The sequence below is a fragment of the Nuphar pumila genome, chromosome 13 (genome assembly GCF_984573655.1).
Source record: "Nuphar pumila chromosome 13, dmNupPumi1.hap1.1, whole genome shotgun sequence".
NCBI classification, from domain to species: Eukaryota; Viridiplantae; Streptophyta; class Magnoliopsida; order Nymphaeales; family Nymphaeaceae; genus Nuphar; species Nuphar pumila.
The window spans coordinates 93363949-93384494 of record NC_143261.1 but is presented as its reverse complement, the minus strand read 5'-3'; the positions used below and the strand labels follow the sequence as shown (position 1 = coordinate 93384494).

Below are 20546 nucleotides of genomic sequence, written 5' to 3'. Positions count from 1 at the left end.
CATTTTCTTCAAAGCCTCTGCAATTTCTTTCTTTTGAATCTTGCGCATGAAGTCACGATTTATCTCATGAAAAGGAATGGAGAAGTCTCCAAGATCTTGAGCATGACTATCATTAAATAGCTTATCAAAATAATCTTTCCATCTCTCCTTAATCTCCTCATCTTTGACTAAAACCCTTTGCGTTTCATCTTTGATACATCTAACCATACCCAAATCCTTCGATTTCCTATCTCTCATCTTTGCAAGCCTATAAATATCCTTCTCGCCTTCTTTGGTATCCAACTTGTCATAAACCTCCTTATATACCTTAGCCCTCGCGTTTCGAACAACTTTTTTAGCTTCCTTCTTTGCTATCATATACTTCTCCAAATTCTCATTATCACGACTCTTACTTAGATTTCTATAACACTCTCTTTTAACCTTAATAGCTAATTTGACATCCTCGTTCCACCATGATGTATCCTTACCTAGTGGTGCACCGCCTTTAGACTCACCCAATACCTCCTTAGCTACTTTTCTCATACCACCCGCTATCTTATTCCACATTGATTCTGAATCCTCCTCGAGACACCAATCAACTTCCTTAACTACCTGCTCTACAAACATTCCTTGTTTAGCTCCTTTCAGTGCCCACCACTTAATTCTAGGATCTATCCTATGTCTATCCCTTTTGCGGCATTGTCTAATTCTAAGATCTAAAATTAAGACTTTATGTTGTGTAGCTACACTTTCTCCTGGTATAACCTTACAATCGATGCAACAACCCCTATCTCTCTTTCTAAGTAGGAAAAAATCTATCTGACTCGTATTAACCCCACTTTTAAATGTTACTAGGTGAGACTCCCTCTTCCTAAACCAAGTGTTTGCTAAGATCATATCATAGGACAAACAAAAATCTAAAATCCTTTCTCCACTTTCATTTCTTTCTCCTATACCATAGCCTCCATGGATATTCTCAAATCCATCCCTACTAATGCCTACATGTCCATTAAGGTCACCGCCGATGAAAAGCTTTTCTCCATAAGATGTCTCTTGTACTACTCCATCTAAATCTTCCCAAAATTGATGCTTAATGGAATCATCTAAACCTACTTGAGGTGCATAAACACTAATAATATTAATAATATCCGTACCTAATACTAATTTAATAAGTAAAATTCTATCACCCTTCCTACGGACCTCAACTACATTATCTATAAACTGACGACTCATAACAATCCCTACTCCATTCCTATTCCTATTTATTCCTGTATACCAAATCTTATATCCCCAAGGTTTTATCACTTTAGCTTTCTCACCTACCCATTTGGTCTCTTGAAGACATAAAATATCAATCTTTCTCCTACACATAACATCTACTAACTCTACCAACTTACCAGTTAAAGACCCTATGTTCCAAGTGGCTAACCTAATTTTATGGATAAAATAAAATTTTTACTAGGAGAAACTCGTTTGACCCCTCCTGCTGCTAGGATCTTGAGATACTCTGACTCGTAATATTTTGGAGTAAGCATGTAGGCTAGACTATGGAGAGGCACATTCATTTTATCCCATCTATTTGAGACAATCTTATGAATCTTTTCATACAAATCTGGTTGTCCTTTTAGATTGTCTTTGATTGACCCCAACATGTTGTCCATTCCTTCATACACTTCACCAATTATAGGGCCTTCCTGATCACAAAATTTAATCATCTCATATATGGGTTTTGTAATCAATAATGCTAAACGTACATAGTCCCAATATTCTTCGTCAATAACAGTTGTTTATGTTGTAACAACCCTTTTTTTTATAGTTTCATCCATGCATAACTGCTTCCACTCGCTCCATCTATCTGAAATTACTGTGAGCCTCAAGCTCTCCCTCACATCAAGCAAGCGCTTCAAAGTAATATAATGTGAAGCAAACCTTGTTTTTGCAATCTTTATTAACTCTAATTTTTCATTGCTTCTAAAGATTGCTAGTGCCTTTGAATGATTTGTAATATACTTCACAATTTCTTTACTCTGCAAATATATTTCTCTCAACCAATGAACCTCATGTGTCGAATCCTTATAGATCAAATTAAGTGTGTGCACAACACAAGGTGACAAAAAAATATACTTATACGTTTGTTTTAATTCTTCACCTGCTAACTTGCAATTTGCTGTATTGTTTGTAATAACTTGCACTACATTAGAAGCCCCCACAAGTCTAAATTCCGTTTTAAAAAACTCGGTAATGTTTGCAGCTGACTGTTGCACATTAGAAAAATCGCTTGCATATAAGAATATCGAGCCAAAACAGTTTGAGGCAATTATATTTATTAAGTGTTTGTTCTTGATATTTGTCCAACCGTTTGAGACAATGGAAACTCCAAACTCCTCAAACTTTTCTCGAAATTCATTTAACACTCTTTCTCACTGTCAAGCAACGTTGTTCAGACTTTTTCATATGATGGGGGTTTATATCCAGACACTTTACTAACTGCAGATATCATCTCTTCCCAATATGGTGATCGAAGCACATTGAAAGGTATGCCATTTGCACACAAAAATCTGATAATTTTGTGATCTATATCATCTCTTTCTACCTTTTTAAAGGTATCACGAATATCAAATATTTTTCAGCTTCCACTAGATGATGTATTCATACTAATAGACTTCTTCGGATTATCAATTCTTGATCTCCTCAACTCAAATGCACTTGATGAAACTTCTACTCTGCGAACTTGCCTCTTAATTTTTTTTGCCAATTCTGCATTTTTTGCAACTACTGGGCAAAAGGCAATCCCAACACTTTGTCCCTTTGATGATCCCATGAGATGTGCAAAAACTCGAGTATAGTGCCTGCACATAAAAACATGGGTTCCACCTTGCTTTCCTTGCCCACTCTTCTTTTGTTTCAATACATGGCGCCATAACACTGTTGTTTTATGCATGTTAGGTGGTTCATCATCTTGGTCATCTTCAGAATAGTAGTCATTCAAGTCATATTCTTCTTCATGTTCCTCATCAAAACACAAAAGACCTCTTGCCCTTTCTTGCATTGTCCTTCCCAACACCACTAGACGATTCATGCTCCAAATTGTACAAAGAATCATCATCGTCATCATAATTATCATGATCATAGCTTGTGATGGTCATTAATGAAGCAAAGAACGGGCAAATATACCTGCATCATAAAAGTATAGGAATCATTTTAGAACACTTTAAAAAAACTATTATTAACAACAAAAGATGGAGAGTGGAATGCCAAAACAAAATGAAAAAAAAAGAGACCCAAAGTGAACCATGAACGTCCCTTGCAATCGAATTCCCGTAAAATACCGTGGGGTTTACTAAACAACTTCAGTGTTAATGCACATAGATTAATCATGCTCATTTCTTAAAATAATCCAGACAATATGTATCACACACAGCTTCGCAGTCACAATCTAAATTTCAGAACTGTGAAACCAATCAAATTTCATTTTTCTAATATCATTAACACCCGTAATGAATACAGAAGAAAGCATCAAGCCTTAAAATTCAAGTTTAATTAAACTAAATCTCAAACAAACATGATAGTTGAAACACCACAGATTTAATTTAAACCAGAAAATCACAAATAGGTAGAAGCCTGATAAATCCAATCTAAAAAGAACTGCTGACTATAGTTCTATTTATTCTTATCAGAAATTTTGGTTTAATGCCCATCAAATCAAATTTAACGAATCAGTACATGAATCAGCCAAGAGTCTAAGACTCAATGCATATAGCAAAATTTGTGTATAAAACCCATAAGGTTATATATATGATTCTTGAAAACCTGTCCGTAATAAACATCGGAATACAAGCATCGATCAATCAATTTAACTACAATCAGTGTAAAACTGTGAACCCATTTTAGAAGGATGCATATTAAAAATCTATAATGCCAATCAATTTATTTCAAACAGAAACAATCTTGATCATTCGTGAACCTAGTACAAGAAACAAGCAGATCAACATTTAAACCAACATATTTAATTTAAATAGAATTAAAATCTCAGCAAAAGTCCTTAAAAGAAATTAGATCTTTTTATGTTCATCTAAAACCCAAATCAGAAAACTGATACCCGAATCAGCAAAGACAGTCAGTGTTCCGCACGTATCACAGGGGGTGTACCCACAGCTATTTTTATACAAGGGGGCGATAGCCCCTATTCGAGTCTATACAAGAAAACAATCTTGATCATTCGAGTCTAAAGCCCGTATCACAGGGGGTGTACCAACATATCTATGGTAACTACGCTCGCTGATTCCACGTATCACAGTCTAATATTTTTTTATCGTCTGAACAACCAAGAATAGTGGATGAGAGAGGAGAGCGAATTGAAAGAGAGAGGTCGCCGGACGTCAGTGGATGAGAGAGGAGAACATACCTGAACAACGACATTGCCAATGTCGCTCGAGGAGGTCTTTGGTCGTCGGATGTCAACAAAGGAGGAGGTCGCCGGTCGTCGGAGGTCGCCTGTCGTCGGAGGTCGCCGATCGTCGGAGGTCGCCGGTCGTTGATGGCCGAAAATGAGAGAGAGAGAGAGAGAGAGAGAGAGAGGAGTCGGGTGAAAAACAAAACCCTAAGCCTTCGTTATTAAGTTTTCACAAATTTTTTTAAAATGTCCGTTTTGCGCTTATTCGGAAAAATAATTTTTTTTAGTTTCTTGTTTTTCACGTATTAATTTCGTTTTTAAAAAGGGTAAAAAAGATATTTCGTAAATGCGTCCCCCTTTAAAGGGAAACGCATACCCCATGAAAGGGGGACGTGTCTCCCTTTAAAGGGGTGCGTGTTTCCCTTTAAAGGGGGACGCGTTTCTTCTTTTTTACGTGCGCTTCCCGTGCGTTTCGGAAGCGCCGCGTTTCGCGCTTCCGAAGCGCGTCTCGGGAAAGCGCGCTTCCCCTTATGCATGTGCGTTTCCGGTAACTTTGGGTTATACTGTGATAATAAAAGTGCCATCTACATAGCTGGCAATCATACGTTCTATGAACGCACCAAACATATTGAAATAAAATATCACTATTTTCGTTAAGAGTACTTGAAGAAGACAATCATCCTGCCTTATGTAGCATCAAAATTTTAGTTGGTTGACTTCTTTACAAAGCTCTTCCTTCTCAGTTTTATTTTTTGCTTGACAAACTTTAAGTAATTACACCGTAAGTTTGAGGGGGAGTGTTAAAGTATATATATATGCTAACTATAATGAAATATGCGGAATTACAAATAACAAAGTGCAAAAGTACATACAAGTCTAAGAATGGATAATTACAAAGAAGATAGACAAGCACACAAGTGCACAAACAAAAAGTCCACTAAGGGACAATGCCAAAAGCTAATAAAAAAATATTATTGAAAAGAGATGGGAAAGGAATGAATAATACATGGGGATCACTCCCCTATATATATACAAAAAGTAGAGGGGGAGACCATTGGGAGCTCTTTTTCATAGAGTTGTTGGGGAGCTCCCAACGACTCTATGGAGTGGGGCCCCAATGCAAGGAAAAAGATAATTTATAAAAAAGGAAAAAGAAAAAGAAAAATAAGAAAAAGTAGAAAAATAGTTGTTTCTAATAAACAACTATTATTGCACGTAAAAAGACAAAAATGCCCCTATCAGGCAAACTATTACAATACAGATTTATATATAAATATGTATATATATACATGAGTATATATATACATATATATATTTTTAACAGCTATATATATATATATGAGAATTTCGTTGGGGCGTTCCCTACTGAGCGACGCGCTGTACTCTCTAGGCCCGGAGGCAGTGATAAATGTGCAAGGGTTGCTAGGTCGTCGCCCAGAAGCGACGCGTCACACCGGCGCCCGGGTGTGGTGTCAAATAGGCAAGGGTTCCCTCACTTTGTTGGACGGGTGGGGGTAAAGAAGTTAGTCCAAGACCATAAAATTAGGTTAGCCACTTGGAACATAGGGTCTTTAACTGGTAAGTTGGTAGAGTTAGTAGATGTTATGTGTAGGAGAAAGATTGATATTTTATGTCTTCAAGAGACCAAATGGGTAGGTGAGAAAGCTAAAGTGATAGAACCTTGGGGATATAAGATTTGGTATACAGGAATAAATAGGAATAGGAATGGAGTAGGGATTGTTATGAGTCGTCAGTTTATAGATAATGTAGTTGAGGTCCGTAGGAAGGGTGATAGAATTTTACTTATTAAATTAGTATTAGGTACGGATATTATTAATATTATTAGTGTTTATGCACCTCAAGTAGGTTTAGATGATTCCATTAAGCATCAATTTTGGGAAGATTTAGATGGAGTAGTACAAGAGACATCTTATGGAGAAAAGCTTTTCATCGGCGGTGACCTTAATGGACATGTAGGCATTAGTAGGGATGGATTTGAGAATATCCATGGAGGCTATGGTATAGGAGAAAGAAATGAAAGTGAAGAAAGGATTTTAGATTTTTGTTTGTCCTATGATATGATCTTAGCAAACACTTGGTTTAGGAAGAGGGAGTCTCACCTAGTAACATTTAAAAGTGGGGTTAATACGAGTCAGATAGATTTTTTCCTACTTAGAAAGAGAGATAGGGGTTGTTGCATCGATTGTAAGGTTATACCAGGAGAAAGTGTAGCTACACAACATAGAGTCTTAATTTTAGATCTTAGAATTAGACAATGCCGCAAAAGGGATAGACATAGGATAGATCCTAGAATTAAGTGGTGGGCACTGAAAGGAGCTAAACAAGGAATGTTTGTAGAGCAGGTAGTTAAGGAAGTTGATTGGTGTCTCGAGGAGGATTCAGAATCAATGTGGAATAAGATAGCAGGTGGTATGAGAAAAGTAGCTAAGGAGGTATTGGGTGAGTCTAAAGGCGGTGCACCACTAGGTAAGGATACATCATGGTGGAACGAGGATGTCAAATTAGCTATTAAGGTTAAAAGAGAGTGTTATAGAAATCTAAGTAAGAGTCGTGATAATGAGAATTTGGAGAAGTATATGATAGCAAAGAAGGAAGCTAAAAAAGTTGTTCGAAACGCGAGGGCTAAGGTATATAAGGAGGTTTATGACAAGTTGGATACCAAAGAAGGCGAGAAGGATATTTATAGGCTTGCAAAGATGAGAGATAGGAAATCGAAGGATTTGGGTATGGTTAGATGTATCAAAGATGAAACGCAAAGGGTTTTAGTCAAAGATGAGGAGATTAAGGAGAGATGGAAAGATTATTTTGATAAGCTATTTAATGATAGTCATGCTCAAGATCTTGGAGACTTCTCCATTCCTTTTCATGAGATAAATCGTGACTTCATGCGCAAGATTCAAAAGAAAGAAATTGCAGAGGCTTTGAAGAAAATGAAATCAAGAAGGGCAGTTGGCCCAGATGGTATACCTATCGAGGCTTGGAAATGCTTGGGAGAGAAAGGTTTAGAATGGTTGACAAATCTTTTTAACTTGATTTGGCGAACAAATAAGATGCCTAATGAGTGGAGGAAGAGTACTTTTGTGCCTTTATATAAGAATAAGGGTGATATACAAGATTGCACAAACTATCGTGGTATAAAACTCATGAGTCATACTATGAAACTTTGGGAGAGGGTGATTGAGTCTAGGTTGAGGAAGGTTGTCATGATATTGGAGAATCAATTTGGTTTTATGCCTGGAAGATCAACTATGGAAGCTATACATCTTCTTAGACAACTTATTGAAAGATATAGAGAGAGGAACAAAGATTTGCATATGGTTTTTATTGATTTAGAGAAGGCATACGATAGAGTACCTAGGGACGTTCTCTGGTGGACAATGATGAAGAAAGGTGTTTCTCTCAAGTACATTAGTATAATTAAAGATATGTATGAAGGAGTAGTAACCAATGTCCGCACTTGTGGAGGGGTGACAACCAATTTTCCGATAACGGTTGGGTTACATCAAGGATCTGCTTTAAGCCCTTTCCTATTTGCGATAGTGATGGATGAGCTTACGAGATCAATTCAAGAAAATGTACCGTGGTGTATGTTGTTTGCTGATGATATTGTTTTGATTGATGAGTCTAGAGCTGGGGTTAATGCTAAGTTAGAATTATGGAGACAGACATTGGAAGCTAGAGGTTTTAAGTTGAGTAAGAGTAAGACTGAATATATGGAATGTCGGTTTAGTAAGCAACGAAGTAGTGATGGGAGTGTAGTGAAGCTTGGTGAGCAAGATATACCGGTGAATGATTATTTCAAATATTTGGGATCCATCATTCAAAAGTATGGAGAAATTGATGGAGATGTAAATCATAGGATAAAGGTTGGGTGGATGAAATGGAAAAGTGCTACTGGAGTGCTGTGCGATCGTAGAATGCCATTGCGGTTGAAGGGAAAGTTTTATAGGACGACTATTAGACCCGCTTTACTATATGGTACGGAATGTTGGGCTGCCAAGAGACATCATATTCAAAAAATGAGTGTAGCTGAGATGCGGATGCTTAGATGGATGTGTGGAAATACAATAAAAGATAAGATTCGGAACGAAGAGATACGTAAGAAGGTAGGTGTTGCACCCATTGAAAATAAGATGCGAGAGAATCGTTTACGGTGGTTTGGACATATTCGGCGAAGGCCTAATGATGCTCCAGTTAGAAGGTTGGAGAAATGGGAAAATATATTAGTTAAAAGAGGTCGGGGTAGGCCTAGGAAGACTTGGATGGAGATGATAGGAAAGGATATGAATGCTTTGAACCTCACCGAGGACATGGCGTTGGATAGAAATGATTGGAGGAAAAGGATTCATGTGGAAGACCCAAAATGAATTTCTTTTTTGGTTCATATCGCTGACCCCAATTGTTTTGGGACGAAGGCGTAGTTGTTGTTGTAATAAAGTTTAAAGTTTAATGATTTAATTATTTTATTATTTCATTTACATTGTCTTGTTATAGTTATTAAACATTTTTTTTGCAGAAAAGGATAATGATATCTTAGACGGTGCAATGCTCGCGCTTGAAGTGATATCTGTTGGAAATGAAGAGCTATCTACACTTTATAGGTCACAACTTATGGCTTTTGCATCAAGAAGTGGAAGATTTAGCCGAAATACAGCAAGAATAGATGCATTGAATCCTACAATGTCGATGCTTAATTGGTGGCGTTTTTATGGTGGTGATACACCTGAGTTGAGAGCATTAGCCATTAAGGTTTTATCTCAACCTATTAGCACATCTTCTGCAGAAAGAGTGTGGAGCACCTATAGTTATATTCACAATGTTAAAAGAAATAGGCTCAATGAAGATCGTCCCAAGGCCCTCTCCCTTGTTGGTTGTGTATATAAAGGGGTTGAACGACCCCTCTCTCTTGTAATGCTTGTTCTCAAGCACTCTCAATAAATTCTTTATATTTTTTATGTTGTTTCTCTTGCCCATTAGTTGGCGTTGTTTGTGATTGTATCTTGACTCATAAGTGGTCTCCATTGGTGTATGTTATACTTGCTCATAAGAGGCATTTGTTTGTGATATTTCACTACAGAAAGCATAAATGATAAAACCATAAAAAAGAAGAAAAACACTGATTAAGATGCCAACAAGGTCTATAGTGGTTTCTATGTTCTTAATGTGCAAGTTTGTACCAAAGATAGGTTTGGAGGAAGAGAGGGATGTTGATCTTATATTGGTTGATTATTCAGTCAGTACAAAAAGAAAGAAGGAATTCCACAAAATCTAATAGCTGTTTCTGTACTCATCATGTGCTGTTATAAGGAGTCTGCTTCGTGGGTGGCTCTGTAGGGATGTGTCAGGAAAGACCAAATCATTGATGGAGGTGGATTATGATGTTTAGGAGTTGGATTTTCTTTATGTATGATATAACCAAGTTGAGAAACTTGGGATTTCAACCTAAGGTTTCTTAGTCAAGATATCAATGATGCGCAAGTTCATCCTTAACTTCTTTCTGATACAATTCCCAGAAGCCTCCAATTGTTTTTTTCCCTAACTGCTCTTACTTCAATCCATTTCATCAGGGCAATGGGGGACTACAATTTCTTTCAAGTAATTCTTGCATGAAATCCTCCCTTTAGGAGGATAGATTATTTCCCTATTTTGACTCCGTGGTAAACAGATGCTTGAAAAGGAAAACACTGTTGATACCCAAATTTGTTTTTTCGATTTTCATATTCCTAGATAGTGGGAAAAGTGAAAGATATTTCAGAGTTTATATTAATCTGCTTTGTCAACATTAGCGAGCAACTCCATTGAAAAAAAAGGTGGAGCGGAGAAAAGGTTCTAGGGTGTTATGTCACTTTCAAGGAAACATATATCCAAAGTTTATATTTTTTGTTGCATCTTTTCTTAGCTTTGATTTATTTATTAGCCAGATTCTTGCATATATTAGGTCTTGTAAGATGAGCCGAATTATGCTTTCAATCTTTCTTCCATGTTCATACACATGTCAAAAGTTGTAATTTTTTTTGGTAATATGATGGCTTTAACCTGTAGGTTGATACTAATGGATGGTTGGAGGCCTTTGCTGCTCATCCACAGATTGGAGGCATTCCTTTGAACCAGAAAAGCGAGATGCGTGCTCAGTAAGTGTTACTTTACATTTTGCATCCAGTTCCATGTTATTGTTATGCTCTTTTATCATTTGACGTAAAGTAGATATTAGAAATCATGATTGTTGTTCATGTGATTTCATTCACTTGTGAATATTTGTTTTAACACCATTACCAAGTGATATTTCTTTTTGGGAAAAAGCAAACATCTAAATGGTTTGTGGGTAGGACGGTAGTTGAATCCCATATTCTTCATCCGCCCCAAGAGTCATGAGGTGTTTATTTCTTTCAGTTGCTTTGCCTACTGCTTTTTCTTATTCTTGAAAAGCCAGCGAACTTGTTTATGCTTCCTTAAGTAGTCTGATTTGTTAGTATTTAGTAGTCTGTTGCTGTTTATAGCCTTAAATTTTTTTAATTTTATAGGTGGAGTAAAGGAGAGCAATCGACGGCATTGGCAACTGCCACTGACTTTAGTTTGCAGGTATGGCTATTAGAGAATGGAAAATGTTAGGTCATTTTTCCGGCAAGCTAAGACCAAGTTCACCATGAACCGAGCTATCGACAACAGTTGCAAAATACTTTTTTTCTTTTTCCAACTTCCTTGATTTTGTTTCCTTTTTTTTCTAATTTTTGGTCAGTGCAGGGGTGGGGGTGGGGGAGAGCGAGAGTGAGAGCAGGGTTTTGGTTTTGGTGTGATTCTGGAGTACAGGGGGTGGGTTGGGTGGTTGTTTCAAACCTAGACAAGGAGATGCTCGTTGGGGCTCCACGCTATTATACTTGGTTGGTAGGCAGCTCCTACCTCCACTCACTGGTCAGGCTTTTACAGCAGGAGTTTTAATAGGTCCAAACTTTGATGCCCAAGGCATGATTTTCAACTATCTAAGCAGTCCACTCTACTTGTTTGGTTTAGGTGAATTAACTTTGTCTTTTCCTGATGTATGGACATTCTAGCTGCAACTAATTCTTAATCAATGCAATTTTTGAAGAATTGATCTCTGTAATTAACGCCTGGTTTCTGTGTACAGGAACTCCATGAATGGAATGCTCGGTATGAACAGAAATTTGGATTTATTTTTATCATATGTGCATCTGGGAGGACCACACCAGAAATACTGGCAGAATTGAAGGTCAGTTTTGGTTCCAACTTCCAAAAGAGTTTTAATATCTCATAGTTACTACTATTTGATTCTTTCAAAAGGCAACTGACAGTTGCGGTTACTTGCTGATGACTCATATTTCATGTGAGTCTTTTTGACCGAAATCCTCAATCTGGAGACAAACACTTGACGATGGAACATCGTAATGGGTGGCATCATGTGTCTCTCCATCGTCACCGAAAATCCAACAGAAGATGGAAGCGCCCTCCCAAACACAGCCTTATAGTAATCGACTCTTGGATTATCCAATTCCAACACATAGGTAGGTTTTTATAAGGTTTAAAAATCAACTGTATGCGAAGCTTAAAAAATCATGTTTTTTGTTGAAAAAACATGATCCAAGTGTCATTTCCTAGCAAAATTCACAATTTCTAGTCCAGTTATATACAATTCTAATCACCGAAATAATGATTTTATATATTTCAATTAAAAGAATGATTAAAGTAGATAATGTTAGTATTCTAACACAATAAAAATCACTTCAATTGTATAGTCAAATCAAAATTCACAACCAAAAACCTATAAATAAAGGTCTACATCTAGCACATGTAGCTAATTGAATAAAGGTCAATAAATGTTTACAATCTAGCATAAAACCAAAAACTTATATTTAGATAATTGAAGGTCCGCCACTTTAATCTATCAAAAAACCTATAAATAAATGTCAGCCCCTTTAATCTAGCATCTACAATTTGAGTGCAAGAGTGTTGCATCTAGAAATGCGCACATCAATAAAAGACTGACCCACTATTGCATACACATCAATCATTGATTACATTGTCATGAATTGCAATATTCAAACTGGTTATCTTACAAACATGCTTCACACATACTCACATATCACAATTTAATTATTGAATATAACATTAAAGTTGATTGCAAACATCTTACAAACATGCTTCACTATTGCATGCACATCAACAAATTTAGAAAGTATTTATTCACGAGCACTGGACCTTGTGAACTGCTGCAACCTCTTTGTGAAATCTTGCACTTCCTCCTCCATGGGATAATCTTCCCCTCCCTCTTTTCCACCCTCTACTCACTATCATTCTCCTCCCTTTGTTGAGGATTCTCCTCTACCCTCTCACTAATTACTCTCTCACTCTCCACCTCAACCTTCGCCTCCTCCCTTTGCTGACGTTCTTCCTCTGCCCTCTCTCCACCAACAACCTCATTTTCCACCTCAACATTGGCTTCTTTATTTGTTTGAGGCAGATCTTATCTCTTCTCCACACTCTCCTCCACTTTAGCCTTGGCATTCTCTCCTTGGTGAGGTTTCTCCTCCACCCTCACGATATTCACCCTCTCCTTCTTCATCTCATAATTGCTATTATAGCTCGCTACGTCCTCCAGCCAGGCTTGCAGGTTAGCAACTATCGAGAAATCCAAGTTAATGGCTCCTTACACTTTCTAACCACATGAAACTCTTTATTGAGCGGTTCAAATTCATGGTGGACGCTCTCTTAACGATCAGTCAACTCTATGATCTTAGGAAAAATAAACATGAGGATGCCCAAGATTCCATAACTTATGAAGATCAATATACCACCGCATGAATGACCCTATCATAGAGTCCCATGCCATCACTCTTATCACGAACAACTTCTGCCAACCATTGAAAGGGCTCTTGGCCAATCGGAAGTATGACATTTGTGGTGCTCATAGATGCCATCTTACCGCTCTCAATGAATTATTCCAAACTCAATGATCTGGGGCTTACACTTCCTGCGCTTATCCTGCACCATAAAAAGACCATCTTCTGTCACAAACAGTCGACTATGACACGGTCATCAAGTTCATATGGGGTGTTCCAAATATTGCTCTGCACGAACTAAAACTCAGGTCCTCGATGAGCTTCCCTTATTTTTTCATGGATCCTAATCTGGAGGACCTTGAGTGGTCCAGCGTGATTACTAGGCAGGAAAAATGCATCAAAGTGCTTATCAACAAGGTCACATTCTACCCAACATGGAATGTCGACTGGTGGTTGTAATGAAAACAAGACGCCTCCACACACCTCATGCAAGAGGCACAAAGCAAATCCTCAAAGCGGTATACACACAAAAGCCACTTAAGGGTTAATCAAGAACACTCAAGCATAAAAAATATATTCTTTATTGATGAACAAATGCATACAAAATGCATTAATACAAGGGAGACAAGGTCCCATATTTATACACAAGAGAGAGTGAGGCGCTCCCAATATTGCTGTTGGGGGCTCCCTAACGGCTAGAAATCTAGCCATTGGGAGCTCACAACAGCTATATTGAGGTTATATTGTCAAGGACAATAATGCTTTTGACAATATAACAAAGGTTAAAAATAAAGAAAAATAAAAACAAAAAATAGTTCAGCCCCTAATGGGCGATTCCTATTATAAGGGCCAAAAGACCAAAATACCCTTAGAGGGTAAAGAATATTAGTCACAAAAATATACAAATTGGTATAAATGTTCCATTTTGATTTGATTTTCATGGAGTTCTACGTCTTGAGGGCAATGCTACTTAGGCTCTAAAAGACTCAATTCATCCTAAATAAGAGAAAGAACATTATAATATTCTCTAATGCTCATTTCTCCTTGGGTCATGGTTCTAACTTTATTTTGCAAATTACATACATGAGCTGTCTTTTAGACAATACATTTCCTTAAGATACCTTCATGCATCACTAGCAAAATCAATTTTTGCCAAACTTGGGCACTTCTTGATGTCAATACTATTGATGAGCCATCTAGTGATCTTGGAATGACCCATCCTCCATTCTTTTCATTTTCTTTCGTATTCGGTAACAACTTTAGGCATTTTTTTCTCCTTGAAGCATTACTTTCTTGCGATTTTCGATCTTGGTAAGCATAAACTTAGGTTCTCTTTCGGTGCCATCAACCAAACCCCATAAACCCTTTTCTCATATTTTATGTTTTACTGCAGATGCTCACATCAGATAGTTTGCATCATCGAGTCTCACGGGAATGAAGATGATAACTTCTCGATTATCCTCCATTTTTACAAAGAAAAGATATATCTAGAGAGAGAAATAAAAGGAGAGAAGGTAGAACGGAAGTAAAGTACTCTTTGGACACCAAGAGCCCACAATCACACGATCCACGCTCTCACGTTCCTTAATCGATGACTGTGATACCATGTAATGAAATCAAGAAACCTCCACAGACCTCATGCAAGAGGCACACAACAAATCGTCAAAGAGGTATAAAGTTATAAACACAAAATCCACTTAAGGGCTGACCAAGAACACTCAAACATAAAAAATATATTCTTTATTGATGAACAAATGTAAACAAAATGCATTAAATACAAGGGACACAAGGTTCCATATTTATACACAAAAGAGGGAGTGAGGAGCTCCCAATATAGCTGTCGGGGGCTCCCTAATGGCTAGAAATCTAGTTGTTGGGAGCTTCCAACAACTATATTGAGGTTATATGATCAAGGACAATAATGCCCTTGACAATATAACAACAGTTCATCCCATAATAGGTGATTCCTATTACAAGGGTCAAAAAACTAAAATACCCTTGAAGGGTAAAGAATATTACAGTCACAAACTATACCTATATATATGCATTTGGACACACACACACACACACACACACACACACACATATATATATATATATATATATATATATATATATATATATATATATATATATATATATATATATATATATATAAAGAGCACCCATATTCTGACAGTGGTGCCATTGTTGTGGTTGTCACAACTTCTGACTAAGCATTTTTTGTTTCCACTGTTGTCTTAGTCGATACCTCAATAACCCCAATCTCACTGTCGTCCGACTTCAAGATCATTGTCGCCCCTCAACAACCTCTAAAGTAGCCTCACAGATCACCCCTGCACCTTAATACCCTCTGAACCCCTCCAATGATCATCCCCTCCGTACCCCTAATGACTTCTTTGTTGGAAGCAACTATGTCCTTGGCCTCCGCCATCACCTCCCACTCGTCCCTCTCACGTTACATCCACTACTTCTCCCCCCTTTCCTGAAAACTGCCTCTTTCGCCCACTGGAATTGTAAAGACCATGAAAAAAAAAAATCGTGTTCGACTCGCGTCAGACACGTGCCCGGCACGTGTCGGACGCGAGTCAGGGTCTGACCCCCTGTGTCGGACCCGGATCCGAGCTCGAGCCGACCCGCGCCCCGGCTTCTCGATTTCTCGAGAAGCCGGTGTCCTTAAAAGGACACAGTGTCTCGGGCGAGGGGCAAAACCCTCGCCCCTTCTCTCTCTCTTTCGCTCCGCCCTCCTCACGCCGCCGCCGCCGGCGATCGGAGATGCCGACGAGCGTTTCCGTCCGGTCGCCTTCCCAACGACCGACGATCCTCCCAGCGACCACGTTTTCCCCTGTCTTTTGGCTGTGAGGGCGGTGACCTCTGACGACTCGCCGTCAGCCACGGCCACCGTCCTAGGTGCTGCAGACGCCGACGATCGTCGCCTCCCTCTTGCTGTCTCCTGTGTTGCCGACGCCGGCGAATCGACGCCGGCCTCCCTGACGACTGGCGATTCTCCCCCTTCGAGCTTTGGTGAGCCCCTCGATCGACCCTTCTCTTCTCGTTCCTCCCTGGGCCACCGACGCCGGCGATTCGCCGCCGGCCACCGCCAGCCACCAGCGTCCGGTGATCCTCCCTGCAGTCGCCGAGCGTCGGCGATTCGCCACTCGTTTCCACTCAGCTCCTCCCCCGGTCGCTGCGGTCTTCGGAGGTATAACCCTCCCCTCTTTTCTCCTGTGTATTGGGTGGATCGACAGGGGGGCTGAGCCCCCTGTCACCCCCGCTTGTTGGCAGGGGGCTAAACCCCCCCTGCCACCCTTTGTTGTTGGTCGACAGGGGGCTGGGGGTTCCGCCCCCTGTCACTCTCTTTGCTGTGGGACGACAGGGGGGTTGAGCCCCCTGTCGCCTCTTGTTTTGGCAGGGGGTTACCCCCCCTGCCTTTTTCGCTCTTGGTCGACAGGGGGGCTGAGCCCCCTGTCGCCTCTTGTCGGCAGGGGGTTACCCCCCTGCCTTTTTTTGTGTAGGGCAGTAGGGGGACTGAGCCCCCCCTGCTCTTTTGGTGATTCTCGGTAGGGGGAGGGGTCCCCTGCCTTGGTGTTGCCTCTCGGCAGGGGGCTTTGCCCCCTGTCTTCTTTTTGTTTGCCGGTAGGGGGCGAGGCCCCCCTGCCTTCTGCTGTTTTCCCTGCAGGGGTGGAGCCCCCCTGCTCTTCTGTTGCTCCTCGGCAGGGGGCTCTGTCCCCCTGCCTCTTGCATTGAGCCGGCAGGGGGCGGGTCCCCCTGCCTCCTGCGTGTGCCAGCAGGGGGCGAAGCCCCCCTGATTTCTTGTTTTCGAGCCGGGGCTTGCCCCCTGCATCTTTGCTGTTCTTCGGCAAGGGGCTTTGCCCCCTTGCCTTGTTCTTGCTGCTGGCAGGGGGCTGCGCCCCTGTCTCTTGTTCTGACAGGGGGTGTTACCCCCCCTGCCTTGTTGTGGCAGGTGTGGCAGGGAGCCCCTGCTCCCTCCCCTGCCTTTCCTTGTGCTAGCAGACAGGGAGCTCCTGCTCCCTGCCTCTGCTACTGTTGCCAAGCAGGGCTGAGGCCCTTGCCTCTGGCACCCTTGTCTGCAGGATGCAGAGCTCCTGCCTCTGCCTTCTGCAGGCAGGAGACCTTGCTGTGTTTGCTTCTTTTCTCTTATATGGCATATACTAATGTTCTAAGCTCTCCAGGTTGAACGGTGGATCCAGCTCGCCCTCTGTGGCTCGAGCTCTTGCTTGCCTACGCTGCATGCGTACGAGGACCCGCAACCCCTTAAGGTAGGGGATTCTTGCGTGAAAGGACAATGAACTGATAAATGCTAAAATAAGGAAGATAACTAAAAGAGGACGATATATGTATACATATAATGTATATACGTATGTCTTTACCTTCAAGGACGCGGTTTCGCGATCCTTGTCCTCTTTACTTTCCTGCACTTTCCTTTCTGTCGCCGCCGCGCTATATGTGCCTAGGCTTTTTATTTCTGCCTTTACATTCCATGTCTTTTAACTCAAGGACGCGGTTTCGCGATCCTTGTCCTCTTTACTTTTCCGCACTTTACTTTCCTGCTGCCCCGCGCTTTGCGCCTTGGCATTTACTTGCTTATGTCTGCTATCTTCTCCAGGATGCAAGTCCTGGTCCTTCTTTACGTTCTTGCACTTTACTTCTGCATTTACTTGTTGCCCCGCTCTTTATGCGCCATGGCTTTGCTTCTGCTTCACTCTCCGTATTTTACTTTCCTATGTTGTCGTGCTTGCTCTTGCACTTACCTTTTGTATGTAATCGTCTTTACCTTGTTGCTACGCTTCGTGCATATGCCTTGTTCGTGCATGTATTCTATCTTTGTCGCACGCCCCTTTTCTTGCTTACGCTCATCGATCTATCGAGGTGCAACCCTATGCCTCGTGAGTCATCCTTTACACTTACGTGGTCAGTATAGGGTCTCTTACCTCACGAGTTGCTTGTGTAGTGGCCTGCTTGTGCGTTACGATGATCGAGGTATGATCTCATACCTCGTGTGGAGCTTTAGTGTTCTACCCTCGCGGTGCGGCTTCGCCCACCGAGCCTCGTCCCTCGTTTTGCCTTTGTATTAGTATATACACGAGTTTGCCTCTTGTCAGCTTGCACTCCCTAAGTGCAACTTCGAGTGCATAGTGTATATCGTCTCACTTGGCTTTCAAGCCACGACACACACTTATGCACTTCAGTTCTCAAAAGACATCGTCGTAGGTGCAACCCTATTTTCAAGATGTATAGCTTGAAAAACAGAGGTAGCGGTCGGACCTCCCAAATTGATGTATTTGGGATAGATGTGTTACAACCTTAGTTTGCCTATTCGATACGACTTAGATAACCTCGTGTAGGATCCTGTGCACGAGTAGAGCAGGGATCCTAGCAAGGTACTTGCGCCATCACTAGATCGGCGTTACCTCACCTCTGATACAAGACCTAGTTTTTAGGCCTTCTGGTTCAACCAAGATTGTAGTACCTTTCCATTGTGAAGGTATTGTTGGATCTCTTACGAATGATCCATGTTCCTCTTCTTGTAGTTGTACCCTTAGTCACATACGATATGTTTGGGCTACGAGAGCAGAACGAGAGGTCTACAGTAACCTATAAGCGTGTATTGACACATTAAGCTAATCCTGTTATGTTGCTTTCGCCCAATAGGCGGGTTGCTCGCAATTGTCTAAAGGACCCGAGCACAATCAGTTGGAACTGGAATGAGTTCACTGCGGGTTTCTATAAAGTAGAAGCTTTGGGATTTCCTGCGAGAGATCCATACCCCTCTTATCGTGGTTGTACTTTTGAATAGGTACGTTGCGTACTACGATGAGTAGGATGAGAGGCCTATGTCTGCCTCGAACATGCAATGGCATGTGTTTGAGATCACAAGAGTGATGTTTCTACCCTCACTGAGGATTGACCCCCTTTTTATCGTGATTGTATATGTGAATAGTTACGATGCGTACTGCTGTGAGTAAGATGTGAATTGTGTGCTTGTCTCGAACGCGCAATGACGCGTATAACTCACCTAAATAATAATCATGCGCCTTCACAGGCAAGGTGCTCGAATTGGTCGAAAGACCAGAGCATGAGAATGGGACGGCGGTTAAGAAACCCTCCGTCGTGCTCATTCGGAACGGTTCATCAAGAGAGAGGATGAATGGTACAAAACTCCGATGGACAGTCATACATGGCAATCTCGGGCAAAGATCCGACCTTCCCCAGTCATCGGAGGTTAGGGGAAATCCTTCGGGCCACTTCTGCAGAAGTACGAATGCGCATCCATTGGGCCTTTGTTTGCCTTTGGGGATTTACTCTCTTGGTCACAGACCGTCCCCTTAGGAAGCGGACTCAGTCAGTCATTCGGGGTATAATAAAATACATAGCATAATGGACCCCCGAATCGATCTCGGCTGTTTCTACGTTTTGCCTTGTGCGTACCCACAACGGCCTGCTCAGTAATGAGACAAGATATAACTTATACACATGATCGGGAGATACGCATGTTGTGACGTGCTTTGCTTGCTTGCTTGTTAGCTCGGTAGTTCGGTATGCTATTCGTTGAGCTAGGTACGCCCATCGAGGCGTTACCCTTGTTGGTTAAACTGCTTACGCAATTCTTTGCTTGGTAATAACTAGCTTCTCATACTAGTTGATTGCTTATCTTGTATTGCTTATGAATTGCTTGTGATGCAATAGCTTGTGCCTCACGATTAATGTAATCACTTGTCGATGGACTGAGCCAGCCTATGGTACTTGGATGTATTACGAGTGTTGTTATGAATACCTGTCTTATGAAATTGCCTTGCTTGGCTGATGGATAGAGTTAGTTACTTTTCACCCATTATATTTGTAAGATTGCTATAGTTGTCTGTTCAACACTCTGATCTTTCCTGCTCTTTTACGTAGCTGTTTGCTTTACTAGAGCTTTGCTTACTCCACAACACTTTTGGTTAGATCTGCTAGTCTTGCTTGTTTTTGCTTGGGCTAGCGTTTATCTTACTTATTGCAGCTTCTGCTCTTTCTTGTCCTTTGCACCCCTACTAGTCTGTTGTGTGACTGACCCATTTTCATGGGCAGGTGGTGAACAGGTTGAGACAGCTTGCGATGGCATGATGACGCGATGCACTCAAGGCAATGCCCTTTCCTGACGTTGCGCTCCTGGGGATACTTTTGATAGATGCGGTATAAGGTTTCTTTGAAAGCATCTCTTTTGATTATAACTCTGCATTTCTAAAACTGTATTACCAAAATGTGGTTATTCTTTTCATTTCAATAAAATATATATTTAAACTGCAAATCGGTTTGTAAGGGGGAATCTGCTTTTGGTTGTAATGTGCCCAAGGTCTAGG

The 20546-nt window shown here is 40.7% G+C and overlaps 1 protein-coding gene across 2 annotated transcripts in view; it reads left to right on the top strand.

Moving 5' to 3' along the window:
* Nucleotides 1-20546, top strand: part of LOC149819229 (transthyretin-like protein) — a 54105-nt gene that overhangs the window by 26843 nt on the left and 6716 nt on the right. For both annotated transcript variants that reach the window (XM_089984025.1, XM_089984026.1), the window contains exons 2-4: nucleotides 10436-10524; nucleotides 10915-10972; nucleotides 11517-11618. In XM_089984025.1, the coding sequence (XP_089840151.1) occupies nucleotides 10436-10524; nucleotides 10915-10972; nucleotides 11517-11618 (249 nt within the window). The remainder of the gene's footprint in view (nucleotides 1-10435; nucleotides 10525-10914; nucleotides 10973-11516; nucleotides 11619-20546) is intronic.